Here is a 24447-nt window from a genome sequence, read left to right as displayed (position 1 = left end):
CTTCAGTAGGTCAAATCAAGCTCTTGGATTCAACAGTATAAGGCTCTCAAGCCTTAACAGACAACGTGTTTATATGCTAGGTTTCTCAGGACTAAAACCTACCAAATGCAGTTCAACCAAAATGCCACCAGAAACGCAGAAACTTTCTGATGAGGCACAACTTACAGCACGGGCAAAAATCTACCGATTTGGGTTCTTGCTACAGTAGTACCTCACCCGGATTTAGCCACAGATGATAGGTGATGAGGGAGTGGTTACACAGTTCTGACTGAATCAGGTTAAAAAGCACATTCCAGTGAAGTTCAGGATGCAGAAGAGGACTGCAACAGACGTTAATGAGAAGGGAACAAGAGTGATTGCCTATTCAGACACTTCCTCCCCTAACCCCCAGCTGAAATAGTCAACAGTCTCAGAAGTTTTAGCTGACAATGGCGATTCGTCCTGGCCCGGGACGCCTGAATTTACAGGTGCTGAGGGACTCCACAGACCTTGTCCTACTAAGGTTATGGCTTAGAGATCTTCAGGGGAAACCATGGGGCCTTCATGATAAAGTGAGTTCCCATTTCCTACCTTAAAGATCCAGAAACCATTTTCTTACAAGTCAGAATAATGGAAGAGACAAGCTTCAAATCCAAGTAGAATAAAAATTTCCAAAGAATCTTATTCTTACCTGTGGCTGAATTTCCATTTCCTAACTGAAGCCAGATTGTAAGGAAAGGTTTGCTACCTATAATCTTCTCAGGACAGTCCATTTTATTCCTGTGCCCAGCCTGAGGGACTTACTCACATGTAGTGACAGAGCTAAGACCAAAGGTAAGTGCTCCCAGGACCAGTCTACTATTAAATAGTTGGTGTTACCTGCCTTTGAGTATCGAGTATAGTCCCTTGAAGATGATGGTCATTAGAGCCGATGTTTATGGAGGGTCTACAAGCACCAACCCTCTCTTTATACTAATTTAATATTAATCTCTCTATGAAGTGGGTACTTTTAGTTTCACTTTACAGATGAAAAAGCCAAGGCATGGACAGATTAAGTGACTTGCTCAAGGCTACAGTTAGTGGCAGAGTCAAAATGCAGATCCAGAGCTCTAGAGCCCAAGCTCTTCATCAGCAGACCATACTATCTTTTTCAGGATACTGTCCGTCCATTCTATAAACACTGCATCAAGCATCTGGCACCAAAAACTCTACTAGACAAAAGCACCTATTCACATAAAACAACTAGAAAATCTGCTTTTACTCCTCCAAACTCAAACGTGACAAGCCATGCTGAACGCACTCCAGATTCTATCTCCTAGCTAAAAGTTAAGACAAATACCTAAAAATTTAGCCTTCAAAAGTAAGATATAGAAAAAAGCAAAAAACACCGAGCTTTTTCTCAGCTTTGATGGAGAGCAGACAGCGCTTCTATTATTTCCATCTTCTCTGTCCCTCAGTTGCATCTGTGCCTAAGAGCCCAAGATTTAAAACAAACAAACAACAACAAAAATAACCCATTTAAACCATGTTTAGATCTCTGAACAGAGATCACAAATATATTCTTCCCTGGGCAAGCAACCAGAACAGACATTCCATAAAGTTGTGCCACAAATTCCTATTCAGAATTCTGAGCTTGAATTTAAGGAATAGTTCATCATTCATTTAGCTCAATACCACCAAAACATCCAATCAGAAACTGGTCTTCCTTGCTTTTCTCTCTGCCGCCATCAGCTTTTAGAGGGTGGCAGAAATACTCACAGGCAAGCTTGAAGGTCTTGACTGAAGACTCAGGTTCATATCTTCTTGCCCTCCCTTACTGGAGGTCATTGAGGGGGCTGAGGATGCCTGAGACCCAAATGAATCTTGAGATAACTCCTAAAACAAGAGAAACAAAAGCTGTGAGAGCCTGGTTATTGATAAACCAGGCCAGCGTGCTTCATGGTAAAAAGGGCTATGGGATTCTATCACACAGGGGGAAACTGGGTTTGAGACTGACCACTCGCACACAATACTATTCAAAGGCAGAAAAATACAAACTGTGGCTCTTAAGAATGTCAACAGTGGACATAAGACTCTCTGACGGCACTGCTGACCATTTATCATCATCAATAGAAAACTGTTCTTTGGGAATAAAGGCTCAAATCTAGCTAATTACAAATTGTATGTATCAAGGAAAGAGACCAACTGATTTCAAAACACCAACAAAAAACTCATACTAGAACCTCTGCATTAAAATGAGTACTGCTTCCTTTAAAGGCACTGGCCTGGGATGAGACTCCAACAATGCCACCAATGCACAAAGTCTTTGGTGGACTTGTCTTCATTCAGTCATTTCTCCTCTTTTTGCTCTTTAGAGAATAAAGCCCAAATTGTTATTTTCAGACTTTATCACCTAACTTGTTCATAGACATGGCTACAAATGAATTTTAGCTATTTCCCAAAATCCACTCTCAAAAAAAATAAAAGTATTTGCTACAACTGAGAACAGGCTTCCCTGCCTGCAATGTGCCAGGAGACCTAGGTTCAATCCCTGGGTTGGGAAGATCTCCTGGAGAAGGGAACGGCTACCCACTCCAGTTTTCTTGCCTGGAGAATTCCATGGACAGAGGAGCCTGGCAGGCTACAGTCCATGGGATCGCAAAGAGCTGGACACAACTGAGTGACTTTCACTTTCACCACTAAGAATATTCTAACGAATGTTATATCAGTCCTGATAGCAATTTCAAATGAAGGGGTCCAAAATATTTTGAGCAATAGCGGAACAGAATGGCAGTTGCATGGAAGTACAGTACAGTCTCCCAAAGTGATGGCTTTAAAAAAGACCAAACTCATTTGGATGCTCAAGTTCTGAATGCTCAGTTATAAAAAAAAAAAAGAAAAAAGACTAGCCCATTATCTTTTTTTCTTGTCTGTCTGTGCAACTTTCCACTGCCCTATTAGTAAAGAGAGCTACAAGTTTTTATGCAGCTAGTTCAGTTAGAGAACCAATTCGTGTGGCAAAGTTCTCATGACACCAACCCCCAAAGTCTGCGGTCACTTGGAGGGAGGGCGCATCTTACCTGCGGTGGAGGGAAGCGCTGCTGGGAGTAGGCAGTTTGCTGTGACTGCTGAGACTGGGGCTGAGGGTACGCAGCCTGCTGGGAAAGCGTCGAGGATGCTGGCTGCTGAGGTTGCTGCTGCTGGTAAGGAGACTGTGCCTGCGGCTGTGAGTAGGGGGGCTGGCTCTGCGGGTGCTGCTGGGTGCTGGACTGCTGAGAGGGGTATGGAGTCGGGGATGGCTGATGGGGAGGCTGGGACGGCTGCTGGGAGTACGGAGGCTGAGAGGACTGGAGCTGCGGTGGCTGAGACTGAGGCTGCTGCTGATACGAAGGTTGGGCATGGGGGGTCTGGGACGGTGGCTGCTGGGAGTAGGGTGGCTGCTGTTGCTGGGGGTGAGGACTTTGCTGGTTGTAATATGGAGTCTGGCCCTGCTGACCATACCCGCTGGGGCCTTGCTGTCCATAAGGAGGAATCTGTAAAAGGAAAGGATACTTTTAGCACTGACACTTCTGAATGAAGAAACGTGAGGTATTCTGTAAGAAGCTATGCCCTGAAGATGGGTACGGAAAGCAGGCAAGCCAAGCCTCACACTTGGAAGGCCCGGGTTTTTCTACCAACCCTGTTAAACTGAGCCAGGAGGGTCAGCCAAGCTGGGTTACTAGGTTGGTTTGTTTACAGATGGACGACATTCATCCACGGAAAATTTACACTGTTTAATAAAAATTTGGGCAACTTACAAGATTTCAAGAACAGCTGTCTTCACCAATGAGACTACTCTTTTTTACCATGGCATAGGCTGTTTTTATAAGCGCTAGGAATCTGTATCCTTGCCACAATGAAGAGTCACTAGCAGACTGGCTAAGTAAACTGAAAACCTAGGGTTTAGTAGTCTAGATGGGATACCAATGACTAAACTACTCTGGTTCTCTGTTTCACTTTGTCTTTATTCAAAAAAGTATCTGAGAGGCTACTTGCTTACTTGTACCAGGCACTACTCTAGGCACGACGGATACATTTGGCCAACTAGGAAAGAAAAAAGACCAATAATATTCACCCAAAATCTCCATTTTCTCAGTGGGAAAAAAAAAGGCAATTATATTTAAGGGCACACTTTCCTTCACAGTCTTAGAAGTAAAGTTAGGTTTAATATTCTATTCCTCACACCATTTTCAATGAGTATCACTCATATAAATGATAAAAAATGCTGTCCAAACAAACAAACAAAAATGGCGACAGATGATGGTGCGGATGGTCAGACAAAAGGAGATGAGTAAAATCTTAACGTTTGTCATAGCACCATGAGCCCCTTTACCGTTCAATCTTCCCTTTTCCTGCTACTCCCAGTCCCTTCTACGTATTCACCGTAAACCAGACAGCTCTATATTGAAGGCCTTGAGAAATATAAAAGGCCTCTTCTCCCCTTGGGCTTCCCTGATGGCTCATATGGTAAAGAATCTGCCTGCAATGCAGAGGACCTGGGTTTGAATTCCATAGATAGAGGAGCCTGGTGGGCTACAGTCCATGGGGTTGCAGAGAGTTGGACACGACAGCGACTGACACTTCTTTCCCCAGGACACATGGTATGAGTGGTTTTCCTTGGTAGCAGTGGATTGGTGTTCAGCCACTGCCTTTTTCTTTCTTTCTACCTCCTTCAGAGATCACCACTCAGTGGATACAAGCAGGCCAGCCAGGTCAAAGACAGCTATGTATAGCCAGTGGCTGGGGAGCAGTTTTCCTTCAAGTATATGTGCTATGATGACCACAACCTCGGCCTTGTACGTAGCATACTGAAACTGAGTCAGTTGGCCTATGTTCCTTTCAAAGGGTTTAGAAGCCAAAGACACATTCTGATCCTACAGCTCAAGACCAGGTCTTGGACAGCAACAAGGATAAGGTCATTGGAGTCATCATCTACCTGCTGTGCATAAGCAAGGCCGCCCATGGTACTCTGCGCTCGGCCCTGCATGGTCATCGGGTACCGCTGTGGGGTCTGGGACCCATATGGCTGCCCTGGGTACCCATGTCCTTGCTGCGGTCCTGATGGAGGTCCCTGTTGTTGCGAGTATGGGTTAGTCCCGCCATATGGCTGAGGTCTCATCTTGCCCATCTGATCCATTGGACTGGATGGCTACAAAATAAAGAGCATTTCATTAACCTGAAGCTTTGATGGCCTTAGGCCAATATGAACACAAACCTACGCATACAAGTCTGTGTGCCATAGAGGAAAACAGTTACTATGAAAAAGTAATGGTATATACCCAGTAACCCTCAGACAAGTCATTTAACCTTCTTCAGAACTGGATTTTGTCATAGGTAAAAGAGAAACACCACCTGTTTATGAAAGCATCTTGTAAGCTATATTCTACTTTATTAACTTGGTACTACTTGAGACCCAAGGAACAGGCCAGGTGTGGAGCAATGAACACACGGACTGGTCGAGAAAACAAGAACAGAGGCCCTTTAGTTGCGAGGGGCTGGTGTCGCTATACTCTTCCATGATCTTGTTCAGTAATACCAAAACTTCTGCTCCAACACTGTGGTTGGGAATTTAAATATATAAGTATCTAGATGTTTTTATTCTTTAAACGGTGAAATCTGATTTCCTTGCATATCAGTAGCCCATTTGTTCTACGGCACAAGCACTTAAATTTATGCTTTCTTCCAAGCAGGTAACATAGCTAAGTTACCATTGTTGAGGGAATTGTGACCATGAATTTACTTAAGAGCCTTGTACACCTCGACTGAAAAGTCACCTCCTTGAGAGTGGCAAAGCGGGTGGAACTTACATCTCTTTAAAGAGCAAGATACAGAGGTACCAACAATGAGAGTTCAATTCATAGGTATCTGGCTACAAACGTAGCGTTCAGCTCTTTACGGTGCAACACGATCAACCGACTCATTCATTTTCTGACTTGACTACTTACTGGAGCTGCACAGAACAGAGCCCCGGCACACTTTCCCCTCTCCAAGACACCCACCCATATCTACTGGGGGTGAGAAGGTGAAGAGGGAGTGTCTCCAAGCACTTAACTGGGTACACCCTGGTTGCAGAGCAGGCCTGGACCTGACATAAAACTTGAAAGCTGAATCTTAAATTGGGGGTGGGAGCAGATATTAATACCATGGACCTGAATATCAGTAACTTCAAATCAAGGAATTCAGAGGTTCTCAAACTTTAGAATACTTCAGAATCACCTGAAGGGCTGGTTAAAATGCACACTGCTGGAACCTACTCCCTGAGTCTGATTCTGGAGGTTCAGGGTTCGGCCTAGGATGTGCATTTATAACAGCGCTCAGGTGATGCTGATGTTGCTGGTCCAAGGACTACCACCCTTAAGAACCACTGATCGAGAACCACTGACCAAGATTACACCAAGGGTCCCTTCTGGTTCTATTATTCTCTAATTAATACATTACTTTAGCCTTAAAAAAAAAAAACAAACCTCCAAAATACGGGGAGGGGGGCACTTAAGTAATTGGTTCTCTGTACATATCCCTTTTTTTTGGTAGCATACTATACTAAGTGTTTTATGATAGAAGAAGTTGAGCTGTCTTGAAGAAAATGGCTAAGATTAAAAAGCCACAGAGACTATTCCTCTAAATATCAACAGAAAAAAAGCAGAAGCAAAGCTCTCTCAAATCTCAGCCTTAAAGGTAACACGGATCATGAGAATACTCTCCAAGTTTCTAAACTATGAGAATCACAGTAAAACCATGTCCCAAATCACTATTACATATCAGTATTATTAAAGTGCTCTTTCCAATACCCATAACTCAACAATTTTGCCCAGTCCAGCCTCGGTATCAGAAGCTCCAACAAAGTTTCTGATCACAATTTTGGAGCTACATGCATTCTTTTGGGAAGTTCAAATTCAACAACTGCACCAGTGAGTAATAAATATCATGTGATCTTCCCCAGATACACCTGGCAATGGAGCCAAAATATCACCGTTCTCTCTTAAACAAGGAGCTCTGGGGCTTACACAGCCACATCATGCTGCAGATGACAAGGAGATTCTCATTTTACCCTAGACTGTAGCTGCTTGCCATGTGGCCCCCAGGTGAAGAGACTACCTTTGCTGAACAGAAACCAGCCCACTCTGGGTATCTCTGTCCGCCTAGGTCTCCCCAGCACACAAGGGGCAGTCACTACCATGGTTACTATGGAGCTTCTAGAGCAGGAGCTATTAACCAGGGCTATTAAACCAGAGTTTTCTGTGAAGCTTCACAAATGCCTGGGCCTCTCCCTAGAGATTTCAACTTAATGGGTCCAGAAAGCCTGGGGTTCCCTCCCCTCGAATCCCCTAAGATCCCTGGGTGATTCCAGTGTGTGCACACTGGACTACACGCATGGCTTAAGTGACCTTAGTCTTAACAAGGGATTGGACCCAGGCCACAGCAGTGAAAGCGCCAAGTCCTCATCACTGCACCGCCAGGAAATTCCCCAGTTCTAATGTATATTACTAGCTGAGAACCAGTGATCTAGAGAAACACGCCCAATAAAATTTTCCGTGTTATATAACTATTAAGTACTTCAAATATGCCTAGAGTGCCTGAGGAACTGAATTATTTTTACTTACTTTTAATTAAATTCAAATAACCACATGTAGTTGGTGGCTATCGTATTAGACTGCACAGTTCTAGAACAACACTCACAAATCATTTGCACCTCTCCCTGCTCAACAACAGCTCCTATCTTCCTACCTACTACATCATGTACAGTATCAAATAGAGCAAAGAACATAGTAAATCGATAGACTTGAGTTCACATCCTAACTCTATCACTGTCTGACCCTGAACACATCAGTTCTTATCTAAAATGCACATAACACACTTCACACAGTGCCTGGTACTTAAAACACCCAATGAATAGTAGCTATTATCAATAATGATAAATAGTGCTTCTGCCTGGCTCTAAAGTCTGCCACAGCGTGCTCCGGTTCTTCACATTTTTCAGCCTCATGCCAAGCTTTCCACTGTTCAGCTCCAGGCAACTGTACCCTGTCCCACCCTCCTGCCCACAATGACTTCCACCAGCAGAAACTCAACCCTTCAACATGAAGCCACTTCCCAATTCTTTAGCTCATTCTGCTCTTCCACATTTCTGAAGGTTCTGCTGTAAAATCAGTCAGAAGCACAGGTTGCCGCACTTAGTTGTCCAGCTAACCGACTGCACCTTCTCAAGGCTAAGTTCTTGGAAGTCAGAGACCAGGTATTTTATCTTCAAAGTCCCCCCCAAGACCCCATCTGCAGAACTAGGGTTCAGGAACTTCAATGTGCCAGGCTGTCTTACTTTAGGAAGTGGTAGAGGGTACCATGGGTGGAAAGCCTAGATTAAACCATCAAGTCAAACGACCAGGGGCACTGCTAAACCCTAAACCAGGTTACAACTCTGAGGGCAGAAGAAAATGGGGATGGCACTGAAAAAGCAGAGAGGAGGGTAGAACAAGCAGTCAAAGAAGAATGAGCACATTTCTGAGGAGAATCGTGGGTGCTACCCTATAACCAGAGAGGTCATCAAACTACACAGGCGTCCACAAACACTGCTTAAAAAACAAAAAGGCTAAAGGCAACTTACTTTTTCCTCTCTCACATCAGGGGGACTGCACTCCCAATGAAGGACAGCTACTAATGTAAGAGCTAGTTAATAAAGGGTTCAAGGATTCTTCCATTAAGAAGAAATTCCTTGCAGACTAAAATTAAATGCAAGTTAAAGAAATTCTTACTCTTAAAAAAAATGAAGATATTTCCCTTTCCTGGACATGAGATTTCTGACCCCTCCCTTCAACAGAATATGCAGCTTAGCAAACTAAAATGTATTCAGTTCAATCAGATTACTCTGGTCTCATGTGAAAGTTAAACATCTGCTCATATTAGGAGGGGAGGTGGGCAGGGACTGAACTCACACTTCTGACATTTAAACCCATTGTGAACATTTAAACCCATTGTGAAAGATTTGTGACTTGCAGTTATAGATGAAATGCCATCTTCCAATCTTTCATAACAGAGAAGGAGGCCTTAAATCTTCACTAATCAGTTTTATTGGAAAGTAGCAACTGCAGACCAGAAAAAAATCCCTACTACATGCAAGACAGAAAAACCAGTATCAGCAGTCTGCAGGCACCCAGGAAGAGGCAGAGGATGGGAAATACCAAAGAGCCAGAGGTTCCACTCTGGGAGAGACAGAGAGGAAATCCTTTCAATGGGAAACCACGGGAGTAGATTACTGTGATTACACTTCAAAAGCAAAGGCTCTGCCACAAAGACACATAATTGAGAGGAAAATGCTGCCCCCTTGATCAGGGAAGTCGGGGCCCCCTGCTATAAACTCTCCTGCATTCACAAAAATAAAAATAAAACAGAGGAAAAGAGCCATAAGAAAACCCCCATCTCCATTCACCACTTATCTCTTTCCAGATCACTGGACGTGTTACACACTGCCTGCCAAATGAAATGCATCAAAAGATGCTGTTTAGGGGCATCAAAAGGAAAAAGATGCCTGGCAGGCTGGGCCCTTTGAATATATTCAGAACAAACAACTTACAGACTCACCACTTGCATAGAGTCCCCCTGCTCTAAGCAAATGGAATTAAAAGCCCCACCAGATCAGAGAGCTAATGGAATCCCTTACAACTTCTTATTGCACCAAGGGAAGTCGTAACAACCTAAGGGGTAGCTGAGATATAACACACTTGACTTCCAAATTCTCCCAACTTGTGATCACGACTGATTCACAAGGGAGTAGAGGGCAGGACCAAGGGCCCAACTACCAAGCGATATACAATTCATCAAAATGCACCACACCACAGGGCAGGGGCAACAGGAAAGAGAAACTTCTTAATTTTCTTGAAATAAAAGCTCCACTGAGAAAAGCTCCAGGTTTCAGTCCCAATCCAAAGATGCAGAAAGGAAGTGACCAGGCAGCAAATCAAAGAAGCCAGATTTAGTACCCAAGGACCAGCAGAAACATGATCAGAGAGGGATGGGCCGGGGGCTTCCACAAATGCGTCCATCAGCAAGCAGAAGTCTTGACTGCCACTCATCTGGTCACCCTAAATGACAACTAGTTGGGGCCGGCAGAAACCTAGAATATTTCTTACTCCTTGTGCTTTCAAATTTATTCCTGGCCAGATTTGTTGTATGACTTTTAATAATAACAATAAAAAAAAGCATCCCTGGCTCTTTAACCGAAAGAACCCCCTAATTGATTCCCACAGTAATTAACCTGCATTTTACCTCAGAGAGCGGTAGTTAAGGAAGTCGGCACTGCTATTTATAACTCATCTCAAATTGAGGGCAGACTGCCTAAAATCTAACACATCCCAGCTGTACTCCTGTTTGAACTGGGGCCAAGGGAATTTTTTAAAGCAATCTTGGCACCGAATGAATGACACCAACAGTACGAGGGCGCGAGCGGGTGTGTTGCGGTGACGTAGACTGGAGGCGGAAGGGGAGGGGGCCGCGCGCCGAGATCCCTCTCGTGCGCGCCGGCTGCTCGCCGAGTCCCAGTACAGTAAGCTGGGAACCGCCCACTGAGAGCCAAACACAGGAAAAGGCTTTTCCTGTGGAACGCCTTGAAGTGAGAAACACATGGCTAATCTGCATAAACGCGAAGCCATACCGCCCCTGCCAGGAAGGTTAGTGCTCGTAATCTCTGGCCATGAAGCTGGCTGCCTGGGAGGACTTGGACTGGCGCCTGATAACCCAGAAAGAGCCGAGAGAACAGATGGGTAAGGACCCCGGCAGAAAACAGCCCCAGGTCACGTGACGCGCCACATGGCCCCGCCAGCACAAACTATTGTCTGGCTGCAGAGCTCCCATACAAAGGCACCCGGCCTCGGCTTCCTGTGATTATAGGGACGGGCCGCAGCTGTTGATCCAGTTCCCGTGTGGGACCCTCCCCTACTGAGCAGCATTCCAGGCAGGGACAAGTAGAAAAAGTTAAGGTCTCTAGGCTTCCCTGCAAGCTCCACGTGGCCCCACTCAGATCTAAGGAAGGAAAGACCAGACTTCCATAAACAGAACCACACTTTGCACCCCGAGACACACGAGTTGACCAGCATAAACCATTTTTGTTGTGCTCCCCTCCCCAGCCACACAGACATCTGTAGTCTCATCCAGCCTTTTCTCACTCCTCCAGCACACTTCAAGGCTTTGAAGACTGGTCTAGGAGCCCAACCCCAATCACGAAGAAACTGCCCAGAAAACTGCTTATTTAGTTCTATCCCAGATCCTCCTTCCGACAATAAGGAGATTCCTTCTTTTTCCTTTTGTCTTGCAGTTAAGCAGTCATTTCCCCGACGATAATGTGACCCAGGGCAGTAAGAGATTCTTTACTTCCTATCTGGTCTCACCAGAGGCATTCACTGATGATTTCCTGAATCTAAATTGATAATAAAAATCTCTCATCAAATCTACCCATACCTGACCCAGGAAATCAACCCACTTAGCCTGTCTTATCATTCATAACCTGAGAATCACACCCCACTTTTCGACTTCAGAAGAGACTGAAAATTCTTTTAGTTCTAGTTCATTCAAGTTCTCAACAAACTGGTCACACGCCTGTAGTGAGAGAGGAATTACCAACCACTAGTTTACAACTACCACTCCAAAGAGACATTTTTTAAAAAAATATTCTTTCAAAGTTCTGTACGTGTTCACACCGAATATAAATAAAAAATCCAAAGTCAATGAAAAGTTCTACCTACCCCCATATTCTGTTTACCGAAGTGATTCCTGAAGATCAGGGCACATTCCTCTTTGCAGCCTTAAGTAAGAGCTCATTTCAAAGACATCGCCTGAAGCACCAACCTCATGGAACCCCTAGGAGGGGCTGCAACCAGAAAACAGACTCAGGACCTTCCAACCCACAGTGTCTCGAAAGTGACAGAAAACAAGACAGGAGGCCTGGCTTGTCCAGGCTCAGAAGTATTGAAACTGTTGTGCTCCATCCTTCCAAACCAGAAGATCAGGGGATTAAAAAAAAAAAAAAAAAACAACTCACTAAAGGTAGAAAAAAGAGACCAGAGGGGGAAAGTCATTGAATCTTCAGATTATGAGAGCCAACTGTAATAACCACCTCACAGCTGTCCATCCAAAAGAGGCATATGACAGAAAAACCACAACCAGGTGGCTGATATATCTTTATTTCTTCATTGGTTCCTGAAAGGGCCTTCAAATAAAGCAGCTAGAGCATCAAAGTAATAAAGTCCCCAACAAATGATAAAGTTCTTCTCATTCAGAGCACTTTCATTAGCCACCTTTCACAGAGAAAGTGGTCTTCCAAAAATGATGATCACTTTTTTGAAAGACTGAACTTAGCAAACAAATTCTCCCAATTTCCAATTAATTACAAAAACCTCTAAGAAAGACACACACCATTCTGAGAAAGGTACTATTAAAACACAGGGATAAAATATATAAAACAGTGAGGCCCTAAGAAAAGACTTCCCTGACGGCTCAGTGGTAAAGAATCTACCCACCCACCCCCCCCGCAAGAGACACAGGAGTTATGCGTCTGATCCCTGGGTTGGGTTGGGAAGATCCCCAGGAGGAGGAAATGGCAACCAACTCCAGTATCCTTGCCTGGAAAATCCCATGGACAGAAGAGCCTGGTAGGCTACAATCCATAGGGTCACAGAGTCAGACACGACTGAGCGTGTAGGCACAAAAGGCCCCCAAACAATAACTAAACAAGAAGGAAATGCCATTTGATAAAATTAAACATCCCCTTCTTTACAACTTTTTAATCTGAAGAGTAAGGCAGCAGTACCACGTGGTGAAAAGAGTACACCAGACTGAGAGAACGACTGGGATTCCATCCCAGCTCTCTGACCAACTGGGGAGAGAGAGGCAGGTACTAACCAGGTTGTACTTTAACCTCCTCAGCTACATACGAGAATCCGATTCTGAATCAGCAGCTCTGGGATGGGGCCAGCAATCTCCTCAGGCGATTCTCAGGTCCAGTCTGGGAGCATTTGGGCTCCATGGCCTCCCTCCAAATCTCCTCCCATCTTCAGCACAGAGCGACTCGAGAACTCAAGATGCACGTTCGGTTTTCCTTAGCCAAACAATGGTCTGAAGAGGGCAGTGCCCGGCCAATAGAGCAAAACCATATTCCCAAGTAATCAGCACTCTCAAAGCTAAGATTTCCCCAAATTGTTAATACTCAATCCCTGACTGTCTTGTCCACCTAAGCACCTATTACTATCAATTACTATAAGCTTCACTTATTTATCTTGTTCACTGTCTATACCCTAGAGTAGAACATAAGCTCTGGGAAGGAACATAAGACACCTGTATGTAAAACACACTTACCCACTTTAAGAGGAAAAGAAAGGATACTGTGAAAGAGCAAGTGGGATTCTGTAGGTCCTAGCAATTCCTACCAGCGTTCATGTCGAGAGGAAATGCTTTGGCTAAACATGGTCAGTCCTAAGAGCTCTGCCTCCAACTTCTCTGTCCTTCAGTTTCTACATCAACAGAATAGAGATGACAGTAGTAGCACCCTCAGGGTTGAATAAGTTAATACATTAAAACAAAACAAGACACTGTTCTTTAAACCAGCTGGGCACGCTCCAGCCTCAGAGTCTTTGTACTCACTGACCTCTCCACTTGGAATACTCTTTCTCCTTCCAGGTATTAGCACAGCTCTCACGTAAAATATCACTCCAAACTGACCTCCCCTGGTGCACCTATTTAAAATTTCAACCCAGCACACTTCTCGCAGCTGACCCCTGATTAACTTTGCTCCTGAGCACATATCACTAAGCATACTATATGCTAAAGTTTACTTATTTATCTTGTTTAATGTCTATACCCTAGACTACAATATATAAGCTGCAAGGCTAGAATACAAAGCATGTATCTGTGTTTAAACGATTGCTGTATCCTCCAGAACTTAAAGTGTTAGCTATTATCATCTACGCAAATCCGGAATTTCTAGCAATAAAGCTTAGAGACCAGAATAGTTAAGGTCTGGTCCCACACACTCAAGACCAGAAACCCAAAGTGGTCAACTACAAGTTAACAAATTACTTCCCTCTCTACACCCTCAATAGGAGAAAAAGCAGAATAGAGCTGAAAGTGGTTTCAAAATACCTCCTTAGAAAACAAAAGCACACAAGCCAGACACCAAGAGGGATGACCAGTCCAATTCTCAAGCTCCACCTACTTTCAGTGTGTTCTTCCAAAGGAATCTGCTCAATAGCTCCTTCCAAGAATCCTGACCGTAAAGTCCAACAGTTTTCAACCAGAACAATACGGGCCCCTGAGAAGTGTTTGGAAACAAATGTATGAAAGTGCCTTTTTGGTTATCACAGCGGTTCTGTAGTGTTACTGGCATTTGTTACCTGGAAAGCAGGATGCCAAATGTCCCGCAATGCTTCGCCACACAAAGAAGAGCCTCTCAGAAACAATGGACTCTGGCCCATTCATTACAAGCCGAATCTGAGACGGAGAATTTCCTGTAACACTTGACTCGGGAGCAGTGGAGGGAAAGGGAATCAGGACTGACTGGTACCCATCCCAAGTACAAAGTCACCCACCACTAGCCAAGATAATCACAAATTCAATATTTACTTTATGAACTAGTTGGAAGATAATTTATTGAAGGTGGTACTTTCCCAGTGTTAATCACAATTATATAGTTATTTGTGGTTATTTATATATATACATCTTTCCCTACTAGAAAGTACTCCATGGCATTAGAATCCTGGTGCCTGATACACTGTAGAAGCTCATTAAATATTTGCTGCATTGCTGTAAGCAATTGCTGAATGGGAGGTAGATACAGGTTTTTCAAAAAATTTTGCGGCAAGACTTCTTGCACTGGCAAGTCCCAACTATCGTATGCTTTAAATTAGACATTATTTCAGTAACAGGACTGCACAATTGAATGAGCTAAAAAAAAGTTCTTATCCTGAAAATTCTTGAGAAATGAAGCATAATCAAAGCCTAAGAAATCTTGATGATACACAAGGAAGACAGATTGGTATACTGTATCCCCAGTATATGCTTACTAATTAAAAACTTAATGTACAGATCTTGCTACTCACACTAAGTGTTATGGGTTGACATCAGAAAAAATGTATTTCCTCCTGCAAGCCACCCTTTAGTGCTTCTACTCGGGAAATGACCTTAGTGTGGATGGACCGCAAGCCCAAACAAGAGGGGCAGTTTCTTAACACATTACATTTTCTTCCCTATCTGTTATTCATCATGAATTGATATGGTGCACTTAAGGGATACCTGGAGAGACAAGGGCCAACTAACCTTACAAACGGAGCTTTAAGGAGAGCACCTACCAACTTTTCAGTAAGGACAACACTTCTAACTCACACCTAGTTCTTTTGACCTGGTTTCTAAAATACTACTTCTTTCATGTATTAAATTGCTCTGCGGGTAACTGCTCAGAAACAAAGAAAAAAGGCAAAAACTGTTCTTAACCAAAAAACTTTAAGGCCTCCTTGCCTTCTCTTATAAAAAGTTCTCTTCCCCCCTCCCTATCCCCCATTCCTTTTATCTCCAAAGTTGGACTGATCTGGCATGGGTTATATAAAAAGATCCTAAACTTCTCTGAGTGCACAGTTCTATATACTTTCAGTTTTTCCTTCTTTACTAAAAAAGGTATCTGTGATACATCACTTAGCTGTAGGAACATGACTTACATGCATTAGGGGATTCTGTTTGTCATCATGCTTTGACTGTCATCAATCCAACCAAATACTATATTTTTGATAAAGATACTGAGAAAAGGCAGCCATATTAGTATTTCATTAATTCCTAGGGCTGCCTTGGACCACTCTTCAAAAATGCCAGCCTTTCCCTTGGTCCCCCTACGTCCACTGGGACTACATAACAGGTACAATAAAATAAGTTAAAGAATGGCTGAGGAAACAGCCAACCTTACTAAGATTATGCTGTTGTTCAGTCGCCCAGTTGTGTCCGACTCTTTGCAACCCCATGGACGGCAGCACGCCAGGCCTCCCTGTCCCTCACCATCTCCCAAAGTTTCCCCAAGTTCATGTCCATTGCATTGGTGATGTCATCCAGCCATCTCATCCTCTGTTCAGTTCAGTCACTCAGTCGTGTCCGACTCTTTGCGACCCCATGAATCACAGCACGCCAGGCCTCCCTGTCCATCACCAGCTCCCGGAGTTCACTCAAACTCATGTCCATCGAGTTGGTGATGCCATCCATCCATCTCATTCTCTGTCGTCCCCGTCTCCTCCTGCCCCCAATCCTGAGATGCTTCCAAATCAGGCTTTTTTAAGGTCGTTAATTCCCCAAATGAAAAGCCATAGAGTTCTTCCTATGGATTCTCCAATCCTCTCTCTTCAGAGCTCCATAAGCACCTGGGTACTAAGCTCCTCTACACCACTGTCCACACAGACATGCAAAGAAGAGCCCAGCTCCATCATGTATACCAGAAATACATGAGAACAGACCAAAGACACCAGTTGTCTGTCTTGCTATCTCTGGCCAGTATAATCAAACTGGGATGGATGCTTGGCATGCTAAGCTATGGAAATCTAGCTATTCTTTATCCGTACCCCCACCCCCAAGTCTGTTTGGCTCACAGACTTTTTTGAGACTGTCTTATTCAAGGCACACAGAATTTCCCTTTGGTAAATGTGTCTGGGTGGGTGAACACAGCTATCTCAATCTCATTTTATTTTAACCCAAAATACCATAATGAGACCACATATTGGTCACTTGAGGTTTTATGTAGGGGTTTTAAAGAAGCCAATTCAAAGCTGCACTGGGAAAGCAGAAGATTGAAATCATAGACTAGAAAGAAAAACAAGAATGTTACAAATCTGTCCTAGACCAACAGAACCCCCAAAACAGACTAAGGAGGGCTGAGAAACAATCCCCAGACCAAAGGAAATAAAGTGGGAAAGGAGAAGAGGCAGAGATCACCTAGGGAACTCTGGTTTATTAGTTAGTAAGACAAAGGCATGTCCTGCCTCTAGTGAGCCAGGCCATTCCAACAGTGGTGAGCAGATACCAGGCATCTTCACTGAAAGGATGCTGACCTGAAAGTGGTATAAATTGCCTCTCCAGTTCTTTTAAGATGCTTAACCAGCCCTGGTGTGTTAAAGTTACTGATGTCTCCATGTGCTCTGCATTCTACTAACAGAGTTAGACACCAAAGTAGAGAATGAGAAAGCAAGAACAGAGAGAAAATAAAGCTAAATGGCAGAGGGATGATACGGTGAGTCTAGAACACAGAAACACACACGGAGCACGTGACTCCCTGCCAGAGCATTCATCTGTACATACAAACATCAACTCACATATCAAACTGCCAACATACTGCCTCCTTGAAGCCTCTGCCTTCATCGCAGCCGGGTCACAGCGATCACAGTTTCCCTACTCAGGCAGGAGGGAAAAGCGGTCTGGTACAGGAAACTTATTTTTAATGGGAAGGATTCAGAAACCACATAGGGTTTTCAGAAAGCCCACATGAACTAGAACACTGGTTCTTCACTTGGTCTTTCCATTATTAATGTTAATTATCTGACCATTTCTGTGCCAAGCACAATCCTTCTTAAGACATACAACAAGGGACAGGTCTTGGCTCAAATGTCCATTACTCAAAGAGACCTCATCCACTTCAGAGACGGGGTAACTTGTCAGGAGTCTTCTTAGAGGGTTTATTTACTAGGACTTCACAACAAGTGACACAAGGAAAGGAAAAACAACAAAACTCAAGATGTCTACTGGGGCAATGGGGCAGGGATGAGAGATAGAGGGAAGTTATAAAGAATGATCTACTCACTCAGGGACCACCAGATTCTCAGATCAGCTGGCCATCAACAAGCTGAAAGCATATCATAGTATTTAATTAAGGCTGCCACACTAGCCTCTGAGCAGCATTTTCAAGAATCAGTTTTTGGGCAGTTTTCTTAACTGGTCATACTTGGAGACCACCACAGGTCACCATCCTAAAATGAGCTTTTCCACCTTCATCAAACAACCAGACCACAGATCCAGATTATCCTCATGCTATGCCACCAAAGAGCTAGAAGAGAAACAAATGGAAGGCAGGGAGTCCCCAGGCCCTATAAACAGAGTTTGCATAGTAGAAAATATACTATGTATATCAAAAGTATTTTCTTAAAAAAAAAAAAGTATTTCCTTTCTTCTCCCCCAACTCCAAGCACTTTAAAACTTTTCTCTAATAACACACTTTGAACATAATGTGAGGGGCAGTTACATCTGAAACATTTTAGCCTTTGGTACAATTTGGAAGAAGCCCCTCAGGTAATTCAGATATACTCTGTAGCCTAGATGAGCATAAATCCAGCTCTCAAGCTTGAGCATGCACTACAGTGGCCTGGAGGTCTTGCTGAAACACACTGCCACAGCTGCAGAGTCAGCAGGTCTGCACAAGTCTGTGCACTTCTAAGAAGGACCCAGGTAGTGCTGGGTGACGACGGACGGTTAGAGAGGACACTGAGAACCACTGCACTCATGTACCTCTCAAACTAGAACAGATGCTTAGCAAAATTTGTTGGGGTTTTGTTGTTTTAGCATTAATACAACTCTGCTACTGCTGCTGCTGCTGCTGCTGCTAAGTTGCTTCAGTCGTGCCCGACTCTGTGCGACCCTATAGACGGCAGCCCACCAGGCTCCACCGTCCCTGGGATTCTCCAGGCAAGAACACTGGAGTGGGTTGCCATTTCCTTCTCCAGTGCATGAAAGTGAAAAGTGAAAGTGAAGTCACTCAGTCGTGTCCGACTCTTTGTGACCCCATGGACTGCAGCCCACCAGGCTCCTCCGTCCATGGGATTTTCCAGGCAAGAGTACTGGAGTGGGTTGCCATTGCCTTTATAGCTAAATACTACGGGACCGCTTTTAATTTAGCAAAGGAGATCAGTCCTGGGTGTTCACTGGAAGGACTAATGCTAAAGCTGAAACTCCAATACTTGGGCCACCTCATGCAAAGAGTTGACTCACTGGAAAATACTGATGCTGGGAGGGATTGGGGGCAGGAGGAGAAGGGGACGACAGAGAATGAGATGGCTGGATGGCATCACCGAGATGGCATCACCGACTTGATGGACATGAGTTTGAGTGAACTCCGGGAGTTGGTGATGGACAGGGAGGCCTGGCGTGCTGTGATTCATGGGGTCGCAAAGAGTCGACACGACTGAGCGACTGAACTGAACTGAACTGAATGCTGTGTTTAAGCACTCAATTCTATCCCCTTCTCAAGCAGAGGCCTCTACCAACTAGGAGTTGTGTTCGAATTTCAGTTGATAAAAAATAATACTTTCATATATGTTATTTAACATTGACTACAGTTGCAAGGCAGGTAGTTTTCCTCCTTACACAGTTGAGGATACAGATTCAGAGAAGTGACTTGCATGAAGTCACACGGTCTAAGGGAACTTTAAACCTCAATTTCAGAACTGACTCTAACATGAAACTGTGTGAGGCACTTAACCTTAATGTGTTCACTGCCTTGAAGTGGAAAATTAAGACAAAAATCCTCATCTCTCCAGTGAGTGCTCCAAGTTCTAGAAAGTAAAATCACTCGGCAAACATTTTCATAATGCAAGTTATGTTCACTTACATCAAAGTGAAGGGTTCTTTGGGTCTGAATCCTACCTTCACCCACACTGTCAAAGAGAACAAGGTCGCAGGGCCAAATGCTGCCAATTCTTACCACTGGTATCATACAGCCATTCATCAGAAACCTAAATAAAAATCTAAATGGAAGAGATGGATGGGACAGAAATCTTGGCATAATGTCAACTGTAACTAAAGGCTTTTCAGTCTTTCACCCCATTTAAGGGTTCTAGACTATTGCAAAAATAATGTCCCAACAAGCTCCAGTGCTTGAATAATTTATTCTGGATAAGCAAACTTAGTATTTTACAATGTTACATAGCTATGGAGAATCAGACAAACCTAGATTCAAATCTGAACTCTACCTTTTACTAGTTTTTTTTTGCCCTAGGGCAAATTTCTCATTCTTACTTTACTTTCTTGTCTGTAAAGTGGGAGGAGTAACACTAGAACCCGCCTTTCAGGGTTTTGAAGATTAAATGAAGAAATTCATGGAGAGACACAAGCATAGCACTTGGCACATAGTATAAGTACTCAAATACAAGGTAATTGTCATTAACAGTCACCTCCAACTTGCCATCAGTTGAAAACAGGGAGCTCAGTGAGGTCCCTGGCCTATCCCTGGCCCAGGACAAAATTGTGGACGCATTAACTACAGAAGTGATCCCCAAATCTTTTATAATATCTTTGGCAGCCCTAAGATTCCTAAACAAGTAAAAAAGTTAGAAGTCTAGAAACAAAAGGCAGGCTAATGCTCATTAAACTCCATCATTTTGTGGCCAGAACAGAATCTTGTCCAAAATGCAAGAGAGAATGCCATCTGTATTCACCAGAGAAGATGTAGTAACAAACAATAACCTATTTCCAGCATTTCTGCTCAGGTGACTTCTTTTAAGAACAGCAGAAAGCAGTAATAAGGTCTACCCAAGAGAGAGGGGAAATCACTGGGCAAGAAGAGCCCAAAGACATATCTGTTTCCTCTAAAAGGAAGCACCCAGCACGATGTAGCCTTTAATCCTCTACCACGTGGCTGAACTCACACTCTTCTTAAAGTCAAAGTACACCAGGCACCAGTCAGTTGAGAATAAACAGCTGGATCCAGATGCAGTCATGCAAGTTGTGACCTCAAGGAAAACAGGAGGCAAAATAAAAAACACTAAGCACACAGCAAATGGGTTTTCAAATGACTGATATCACACCAGTCCCTAATCTCCCCTGCTGCTGTCATGCTGGTGCTAGATCTTGAAGGGGGAGTTCCTTTTAACAGAGATGTCTATAAACAAGCAAGCTGAAAGCTAACAAGTTTAAGAGGGAAATGCATACAAAATTCTTGGCTGCTGGTGAAGAGCCACAAAAAAATCATGAATGTGCCAGTGCCAAGGGAAGAGGAAGTCTAATATCTAACACTGCAGACTTGGGAACCCAGAAGCAATGAAGCCATAAGGAAGCCCAAATGCAAAAATAAAGGGGGAGGGGGGAAGCACATGGCACATTTCCTCTTCATATTCAAGCAGCAACTCTGGGCCTGAAGAGCACATAGCCCAATGCCCAAAAGCCCCTTAGTATTTCATATCAACATTAACTTCCTGGAGGGCGACAAAAATCTGTCCTGGATTACTGAGTGATTTCTAATATGTACCATAACCAACACTAAGTCAACATTTCAGGGATCAAATTTCCTACTCGGCTGCATGTTGGAATGCATTCTTGGCATCAGACTTCTTCCCACTGCAGTCCACCCTTAGAAAATGCAGACGCCACTGGGAAATAAAGATTCAACCTGTCCCAAGACCATCTTCTAATATGCACAAATGACTACCAAAAATAAACAAAAGTTCACTCAGATGTCCCTTCAAATTCAATAAAAAACTAATGCCATCCATTTAAACAGGGGGAAGAGTGAGTTCAGGGAAGAATACTCAGGACAGTTAAGTCAATATTCACCCTAACTTGGATTCTTCTAAAACCTATATTGACTGAGGAGTTCATCTCAGCCTCTACAAACTTGCTACTGAACCACTGTGCCCATTTCCGAGTTGCTGGAAACTCACTTTTGCAAAATACCAGAACAGCCAGGAAAAGGTGGTGAAAGAGATATTTCCAAACTAGAATCTGTATTCAAGACTCCATATAACTTTACATGGCAACAGCGTAACCCACCCTCATCCTCCAGGTGGAAGCCCTGTAGTAACCTGGCACTGGATCCTCCATGCACCTTCAGCTGTTAAGCATCTACTTAGAGCCCTTTGAGAAGTGCCAAAAATTGCTTGCGATCCAATCACACATGGACCAGCAGATAAAGAGAAACCAAATTTACTACATTAAAGAGGCTCCTATAAGGAATAAGCATGTGTTTGCAGCATTTAGGAGCTTCTTGGCCACAGCCAACCTAGTCAAAAACAATATTAAAGGCCATTTCTGTGAACAGATGGGCAAACTGCGTATGTGCAGGTTTACCCGCCCAACAACCCTCAATATAAGGTCTGATCCAAGCAACTCAGCTTGAGCATGGCTCCCAAATCTTCAAAAACAGCAGCTCTAAGATCCGGACAGGTACCTCATGGCTCCTGTTTTAAGAAAGGTCAGGTAACTCTGCCAAAAAAGAAAAAACAGACTCTCTAACCAAAGTTGAACCACCGACAGACACTGAAGCGTCCAGGGCACACAACTCTGAAGGTGACACAACCTTCCAAACCCAAAATTACTACAAAAGAGGCCCTGAACTGGCCAAGAACTTGGCAGGCTGTACTAAAGGCCCCACGAAACCACAGGAACCACTGAGACCCTGAAACCACTCTCTTTCATGGAACTGGTTACAGTCCAAATTCCCAAAGTCACCAGAATGAGACAAGCACAGGTCTGGGGATGGATGTGTAATCTGGATTCTGTAAAGCCCGTGAAACTCAGAGTAGCACTATGAAAAAGAAAATTAGTAATTTAACTTTCCCCTTTTTGGACATTTAACTTCACAAATCACTGCCTCTGAAAAGTTGTCCCAGGTTTACCCTGCCCAAATCTGATTGCTCCTTATTCCCAGATTCCTTCAGGCCATACACTTAGTTTGGTCTATATCCATTTATAAAACCTTGCTCTGCAAGTTTTCCAAATGTGTGCACATAAGCATGCTTCCCAAGAAAACTAAATTCCTCTGAAGCAGATATTGCCTCTATCTTTCAAGTCCCTCCCTAGTATCTAGTAGGTATGTTCACACAGAGCTACTTCACACTCTCATCTGAAACTCCAAACCTCCCTGAGCTAGAAATCAGGCTCTTAGCAACAAACTTGAAGTTCTAAGACCCTCCCTACCACCATACTGGGAAAGGCCTGGATAACCAATGTCAGTGTCAACCTAAGTTTTTGTGTCTTGTTTTAAAACAAGCTGATAGTCTCTGGTAAGTGAGCTGAACCTAACTAAAAATTATGGTCAGAGCCATAATTACATTCATACTCCCTACTATCGATACTATGCTGAGTCAAAAAGGCACTTCCAGGAATCTATTCTAAAAAACACTTCTTGCGAAGAAAACTGGTGTCAGAGTTAGTGGATTACGTTTGAAAAGGGACTTTGAGAAAGTAAATCCAGTCATCTCACAAGACCACCAAGGGAGAGTATGATCAGAAGACAGTTCAAACAATTCTAAAATACTTCCTCCTCCATAAAAAGGATGTTTCACTAAAAGAACCCAGAAACATGTTTAATCCTAAAACGGCAATTTTAAAAACAAAAATTGAATCTACCCACATAACCCTTCAGAGGCAGGATTTGTTGAGTCCCCAAACACTACTGAAACCTGGGGCATTGATTTTCATATATAAATAAGCAATGCATAGGAGTCCAGTAAAAACTACATAAACAAACCCAGCCCTTGGAGTGGGCTTATAATCTTGAGAGCCAAAGCACAACAGAGGCTTGGGACAGACAATACTGAAGTTGTAGTATCTTTTTTTCTCTTTATAGTATTCTAAAAACGCAAACCCCAACCCTAAAAAATCTCACCAAACTACAAAACCTTTATGAGAGAATAAGGCTTTAAATTTGAAACTCACAGTCTCATAAACAAAGCTTTAGACGCACACTTAATTCACTGACTGAAACTTAGGTCCTTCTTCCCAAACTTCTGTTTATTTTCACTCTGAACTGCAATCGATTTTAAACAGGGCTCCACGTGTCCTGAACTTAGCACGGAGCCAGGAGGCTTCTCTTCCATGGCATCATCTTTTCACTTCAAATTCTTTTAGATCATCTCTTATCTCCACGCTCCCTGCCCTCACCTCCACCCCCACCCCCCACATCACTCTCTCTTCCCTATCCCCAGGTCTTTTTCTTCAATGTTATTTTATTCCACCATGTGAAAAGAAACTAGCATTATCTTTGCTTGAAAACTGTTTATTAATTTGCCTGTCAAACATTCTATAGAGCCGTTTACATCTTACTACAGAAACCTCCTGGGTACATATTGACAGCTCAGCAAGTATTTACACAAAGCTCTGAAACATTTGGTTCCTTCAGAGAGAAGAAGCTGCTGTGTCAAGCAGAGAATTATCAAACACCTTTCCCTCATTCATAAAGGGAAGCTTCCTTTTAGCACCCCTCTAAAATGTCTAAATTACACTTTTTAACTACTAAGGCAAGAGGAGAAAGACTGGAAATTCAGGGGCACTGGAGAACACTTTTGAAAGAACAGCATTTCCAGGACCAACTGCAAACCACACCACATAGTTTAAAACCAACAACGACAACAACAAAACCAGGGGTATGAGAAAAAGCAGTACACCTACGAAGTTGACCCTGAAACACTTAAGCTGTTCCTGTTCCTGTTCCAGTCTCAGGAACTTTTACTCCTCTCT

At 43.5% G+C, this 24447-nt stretch overlaps 1 protein-coding gene across 4 annotated transcripts in view; it reads right to left on the bottom strand.

The window, feature by feature from the left end:
• Positions 1-24447, bottom strand: part of ARID1A (AT-rich interaction domain 1A) — a 69504-nt gene that overhangs the window by 39200 nt on the left and 5857 nt on the right. For all 4 annotated transcript variants that reach the window (XM_055396970.2, XM_055396972.2, XM_055396971.2 and 1 more), the window contains exons 2-4: positions 4934-5146; positions 3039-3491; positions 1738-1854 (exon numbers count right to left, since the gene is read on the bottom strand). In XM_055396970.2, coding sequence (XP_055252945.1) covers positions 1738-1854; positions 3039-3491; positions 4934-5146 — 783 coding nt within the window. The remainder of the gene's footprint in view (positions 1-1737; positions 1855-3038; positions 3492-4933; positions 5147-24447) is intronic.

This window comes from Moschus berezovskii, chromosome 2 (assembly GCF_049115385.1).
Source record: "Moschus berezovskii isolate FMDL1 chromosome 2, NW_MosBer_1.0, whole genome shotgun sequence".
NCBI lineage: Eukaryota > Metazoa > Chordata > Mammalia > Artiodactyla > Moschidae > Moschus > Moschus berezovskii.
This window is presented reverse-complemented; position numbering and strand designations above follow the sequence as displayed.